The sequence below is a fragment of the Olea europaea genome, unplaced genomic scaffold (genome assembly GCF_002742605.1).
Source record: "Olea europaea var. sylvestris unplaced genomic scaffold, O_europaea_v1 scaffold1953, whole genome shotgun sequence".
NCBI lineage: Eukaryota > Viridiplantae > Streptophyta > Magnoliopsida > Lamiales > Oleaceae > Olea > Olea europaea.
In genome coordinates, this window is record NW_019237372.1 from 121,467 (window position 1) to 128,083 (window position 6,617).

At 34.5% G+C, this 6,617-nt stretch overlaps 1 protein-coding gene across 1 annotated transcript; it reads left to right on the plus strand.

The window, feature by feature from the left end:
- The first annotated feature begins 251 nt into the window (after window positions 1–251).
- LOC111379221 lies at window positions 252–3,542 on the plus strand. Its single transcript, XM_023002565.1, has 2 exons — window positions 252–1,104; window positions 2,606–3,542. Exons 1-2 carry the CDS (start codon window positions 577–579, stop codon window positions 3,377–3,379), a joined length of 1,302 nt encoding a protein of 433 aa, XP_022858333.1. The 5' UTR covers window positions 252–576; the 3' UTR covers window positions 3,380–3,542.
- Window positions 3,543–6,617: the final 3,075 nt, after the last annotated feature.

The following is a 6,617-nucleotide window of genomic DNA, read 5'->3' on the forward strand; positions in this document are numbered from 1 at the left end:
ATACCCAAAAAAATAATAATATATATTTTTTAATGTTTGTAGTATGTGGCTCATGTTTATAAACTATTTATAAAAATCCCTCATTTCGATGAATTTACGAACACTATCAATGCATTCGCAACTCGTTCTTTCTTTTTATAATTTATTATAAATTGTTAATATACAAGCTAAAAAATGCTTGTATAAGAATATAAAGATAATATATAATTGCTCATTAACTTATCAACAAATTTATCACTTCCCCTTTCAAACCTATACAAAATATATACACATCTATATGGTTCTAAATTCACGCATTCATACGCGCCTTATTCTCCAATCAAAATGTTCATCAATTTAACCTAAAAAATTCATTCAAACCTGCAACGAACCAGCTGAAAGCAAAGAGAGAAAAGAATCAAAAAATCAAGAAACCTTCCAAAATCAAAATCTTTGTAAAGTCCGTAATTTATATATATGTATATTTTGTGTATGTATATCTGTTCTACTATCTCTCTCTAATTACTGTTGTGTGTGCTTCATGGGAAGAACCAGAGGTACAAAATCCAAGATAATATCGGATTTTTTTCAAGCAGGATGAATTACGTAAGAGACCCAACAAAAATTTTGGTGCAATTCTCCAGATGGATCTCGGATCTTGACCGGAGACTACTGCTTTTAATCCTTTTACCCATTTCACTTTTTCTGTATGTTTCTCTCTCACCAATAAGCACCACCACCACCACTGTGATCGTCTCGTTTTCCAATTTGGCCCCTTTCAAATCCGTATTCAACAGCTACGCACCCATCGGCCATCACCATGATGCACAGAATGAGACCCAGCCCGTGAATGTGCAGAAAGGGCCGAGAATTGCGGTTTGTTTAGTGGGAGGAGCCCGGCGATTCGAGCTCACCGGGCCGTCCATTGTGGAGAGGATTCTCAAAGTGTATAATAATTCTGATCTCTTTCTTCACAGCCCGTTGGATGCGAATACCTACAAGTTTAGGCTTCTGAAGAAAGCGCCCAGAATCGCCGCCGTGAAAATCTTTCAGCCGCAACCAATTCCGGAGACTGAGTCACAGCTCCGAGTCCTCACTTCTCAGAACTCGCCAAATGGCATTCAGGTACATTTACCAGATCCTTCCTTTTTTCTTTTTTTCTTTTTTTCTGTTCCCTTCAGTTTATTATTGCAAAATAAGCAAATTCAAAGGTAATTAAAATTATCCGTGAAATTAATGCAAATCAACAGAGTTTAATTAAAAGATGATGCAATTCAAAGTCGATAATATATACTATCTTGGTATAATTTCTTGTTTAATTATTTTAAATTATTATTGAAAATATAGTTATTATTTGTTGTGAGAATCGAAAGGTGTTGGCTGTATCCTAAGCCAGTGTTGGCATTAGGTTAAATCCAATCAGATTGGGTTGTATAGTTTTGGCTACTTGTGAAACACCAATCTTCCAAGTGTTCTTTTTATATTATTTTCGCCATTTTTCTAGCTGGCTGAAAAAAACCTGTAACTTTAAAATTTATGAAGAATAGCCTATGAAATTCGTACCAGCACGATGAGTAAGTTTGTCGATGCACTTGAGAATAAACTTTGTTACCAACCTATCAGCCTCAAGGCTAAGATACTTGTATGATTTTACTGGTGATCGATACGGATATGAGAATTTCATGATTTTGAAATTTTCGTTTGTTGTGTTTCTTAGCCGTTAATGATGGATGGAAGGGTGGGAATTCAGTTTTTGTTTGGCAATCCAACTTGTTTTTGGATCCAAGGTTATATCTTGTTAGGCTGGTAATGTGTTCTTATTAAAGTTGAATTTGAAAAATGCTGTCTAGCACCAGTGTCGTTAGAGCATTAGTATAGATGGCTATCGTTCATATGTTCAATTAAATGAAATATGTGACATTTAGTGCTTGTTTGGTTCAGATTTTAAGCCAATTAAAATCAATTTTTTAACTGTTATTTTACTATTTCAGTCGTCATTTTTGAATTATTCTCTCACATGTAAGACTTACTTTATATCTAACGGTCAAAAAATCAATTATCAAAATCCCTACCAAACAAGCATTTAATATAAGAGCCTGTTTGGTAGTGATTTTGAGAATTAATTTTTTGATCGTTAAAAGAAAAGTAGGGTTCACCTGTGAGAGAAGAAGTCAAATATGACGGCTGAAATAGTGAAATAACGGTCAAAAAATCATTTTTTTGGATAAAAAAATCGCTCCCAAACAGGCCCTAAGTAAATTTATCATTTAATGCCAGATAGTTGTTACTTAGACTGGTGCTTGACACTAATGGTATTGAATAGCATTACTCGTTGAATTTATGTTCAGTTTCACCCAACTGCTTGTAGAAAAATCAAATTTCATACCAGACCTAAATTTCTTCAATGGAGTCCAGGACTATGTTAGAAAAAGTTCTGTAGGAGGATTGAAAAAACTGCGCCTTTGGTATGAAACATTAAGCATTGGATAGGTTTTTACTTCAACGTCTTGATGGAATTATGCAATGGATTTGAGAACTACTAAATTTCATTGATCATGGCCTTGAACTGTGACGGTTTTCTTTCATATATGTCATTTGATCTAATCAATGACTTCTCTCCTTGTAGGGCCTGTTGCAATATTTCAATCTGGTAGAAGGATGCCTAACATTGATCAAATCTTACCAAGAAAAGAACAACTTTACTTATGACTGGATTATCCGCACACGAGTCGATGGCTACTGGTCCAAACCATTGGCACCAGATAACTTCGTCCCTGGTCAGTACTTAGTTCCACCAGGCTCCTCTTACGGTGGCCTAAATGACCGTTTTGGTGTTGGTGATGTTAACAGCTCGATTGTTGCACTTTCAAGACTTTCACTAGTTTCCGAACTTGATGCAGCCGGGTTCATCCAACTTAACTCGGAAACTGCGTTCAAGGCCCAACTCACCACTCGAAAGGTACCTTATGTTACCAAATCCCTCCCATTTTGTATAGTAACGGATCGTCAATATGAGTTTCCCCCCGCCCGTTTTGGTGTCCCCGTGGCAGCGTTGTCGAGCCCCGGCCCATTAAATGGAGCTAAATGTAGGCCTTGTACGCCGGTGTGTACTGGATCATGTGTTGGGCCTATAATGAGTGGGCTTGACAAAGGGTGGAGCTGGACTGAATGGGCCAACAACACAGTAGAGCTTTGTGATGCCCATGATCAATGGGAAAATGGGTGGGAGAAAGTATTTGACAAGGTAGCCGGGAAACATCTAGCCGCCGAAAGGAAGGAAGTTTCTGCCCTCAAAATCGAGCAGTGTGTCAATGATTTCGAGAAGTTGCGAAAGCGGACGCCCAGTTGGGAGTCTCCACCGGTGGCTGAGATTTGCCGGCTCGGGTTGAAATCTAGATGAGGGAGCAAAATGAGCAATGTGAGAATGGCTTTAACTTCACAGGGCAAATTTTTTTCAATTTTTTGAATTCATTATAGAAATTTTTTTCTTTAAATATAGCTACAGTATTGCATAAATTTTTTTTAATGACGTCAGTTTTTATACAGAAATGGCAGATTTTTTACGCGATGATAAAATTATAAAAATTATGAATAACATACTTTAAAATCGTTTGAAAATAGTATTTCTTTCACAAGGGTTAGAGGATCTGTATTAGCAACAAATATTCATTTTGTGCTCATCAGTTACTGAAATGGACCTTCCCCCTCTGCATGGAGTGACAATACAATGGTAAGTATAAAGGGAAAATATTAAACTACAAAGATTTCAGAATATATTTTCAAAATTAACAAATTGGAGAAAAAAAAATTTCAAAAATTAGGTGGTCACATCTGATAATATTGTGATATATAATTTAAATGGATCATGATCACAATAATGCATAATTTATGGTCTCGATCACATATTAGTCACAAATAGGAGTCAATGACATATATAATTAGAGGGCCATAATCAATTAGTTTAGTCACAAAACATGCATATAATATATTACAAATTATTTATTAGTCACAAGTTACCTAATTAATTGGTTACAATCACTCTCTTCATCTTACCCCCTTCACTCCACCACTGTTGGCACCACACGACATTGCTGTCTTCTCAAATCCACAACCCATCACCATCACCTAAAATCCATAATCACGTCGACCTCCAACCTACTACCTTCTTCATTGATGAAATCACTTCCTTCTATTGACGAAGAAGTTGCAACCATTCATGGCGAGAGGCACTCCCTCTTATTCACTAGAGAAAATCGCGCTCGTGCTAGAAGTTTCGAGTAGAATAGCTTGCAAGAGCTACTTTCCCAAAATCAAGTTTCAATGATCATTGAAGGTTCCAATGGTGGCTTTAGGGGATGGGAGGGAGGTAAAGAGCCTACCATCGTAGTATATCGATCTCGCGGTGGTGTTGGTGACGGAAAGGGAGATTAAGTGATAAGGGTTGTTGGTGAGTGAGACACTGGGATGTGCTACACCTGATTTTAAATTTAAAAAAAAAAATTTAATTCCTTATTTTGGTTGTAAGGATTATGATAATTTTACCTAACTATAATTTGAAATAAAAACCAAAGAACTTGAGCTTCTTATTCCTTTCATTTGATGATGAGTAGATAGCATCAAATTTCAAAGGGTATTTTATTTGAATCAATGCGTACAAGTCATCACCATTAAATTAAGCAATAAAATTTGCTGAGTAGGAGTTGGGACAAGATTACTTTCGAATTTTCCTTTTGCATTTCTCGAAGTTTTTGACAGGTGATATGTCTCTATTTATCACCAAACGTTTTGGGGGCATGCTTGTGATATTAAGAGACTTTAACATCTTAACGCAACAGACGTTGTAGCAAAATGAATCATTGATTTGTTTTACCAAATAAAAAAAAGGAAGGGGGGGTAAGGGGGTGTGTCTGTGAAACGGGCTGAATAAGGAAGACGGGGGTTATGTTGTAATTTGAGAAGTTAAAGGCCCCTATCTGCAATTAACAATTGGGGTATTTGGAGGCTTTGTTTTGTAATTTGAACAGGGTCATATTGCAAATTTCTATATTGTTTTGAATTTGAATTTGAATTTGTAAAGGGGTTTTAAGTTTTAAGTTTGGAATTTTAAAGATTTGACCCAATTAAAAATTTATTTTTGACCTGATTAAAATTATATTAAATAAATAATAAAATTAATTGGCGACTTTTATATTCTCGTCAAAATGTTTGTATGTTTAAATATCGTTATTATTTGTGCACTTAAATTTCATTATATATATATATATATATATATATATTAAAATTTCGTTGTCAGTCTCGTCTTTCAATCACATATAAGTTTTCACCTTTTATCAATTGATGATTATGATTTGTTGTATAATTATTATTCTGTGATTGAATTTTTCATGGGTTTTGAAACGATTCTTATTTTCCCACTGAGAGAAAAATATTTTGAAATAAAAATGGGTGGTAGCTGTCAAAGTGGCACACTCATTATTATTTATTCAATAAAAATAAATAAATACATATATTTTTGTTCAACAATTTTTTATTTATTACATATAATATCTTGCCTAAAGGTGTTATTATATGTGATATTTTTTTAAAAATAACATAAGGCAATTAACGAGTTTGCCTTATTCTAGAAATCTCCTTCTATCTAAAGGTGTTGGAATTTCGAAAATCAATGTGATTTTGTTAACTAGCTATATGATGGGTTTTAAGAGTACCTTATAGCATATTGTATTGTCAGTCCAAAGGCGACTTTATGATGATGTATATAAGCTCTTACCGCAATAAAATTCATGTCTTTGTTTTAATTATGAATTATCTAATTAATAGTCCATATTAATTAGTTGGATATTTTATCATCCATTTGATTGCATGCATTATGTTTGGATGATATTGAGTGTGATATTTTATGTTTTCACAGTTTATAATGTCTCATCTTTTTCAAATCAATTGTCTGCTATTGAAACATTGACTGAGAATAATTATGTGAGATGAAAACGAGACGTAGAAATAGCACTTAGTCTTTTGGGCTTGGATTTTGAAATGGAGAAAAAACTTGAGAAACCTACAGATAAGAGCACTATTAAATATGTAGTCCAGTATGAAAAGTGGGAAAGAGCCAACAAACTCTGTTTGAATATCATTAAGCGATCGATATTTGATTTCATTCTAGGTGTCATCCTCGATAATGAAAATGCCAAAAGTTTATGGATGCCATAGGAGAAAAATTTATTGAGTCTGATAAAGTCGAAACTGGAGATCTAATGGATAAATTGATAAGCATGAAATACGATAGTACAAGTGGAGTTAAGAAGCATGTCATGAAAATGAAAAATATATCATCTAAGCTAAAGGCTCTTAAGATTTCCATTGCGGAGCAGGGTCTATCATGTTTTAAATAGCTTTCATAGCCAGTTTAGTCAGCTTAAAGTTGCTTACAATGCTCAACGGGATAAATGAAATTTGAATGACCTCATAGCAGTATGTGCTCAAGAAGAGTATGGGATTCTCTGTGAAATTGTTGAAACTGTGCAATTAGCTTTTCAGCCATCACATAATAAGAGACCTTCTCATAACAATAAACCTAAGTTTCGTAAGGATAATAAGTCCCACCGAAGTCGGCATAATAAAAATTTTAGTGGTCCTAA

Coding starts and splice junctions, on each gene's coding strand:
- LOC111379221 (XM_023002565.1), top strand. CDS start 577: ATGAATTACGTAAGAGACCCAACAAAAATTTTGGTGCAATTCTCCAGA. Junction 1,105..2,605: donor ACTCGCCAAATGGCATTCAG/GTACATTTACCA, acceptor CTCTCCTTGTAG/GGCCTGTTGCAATATTTCAA.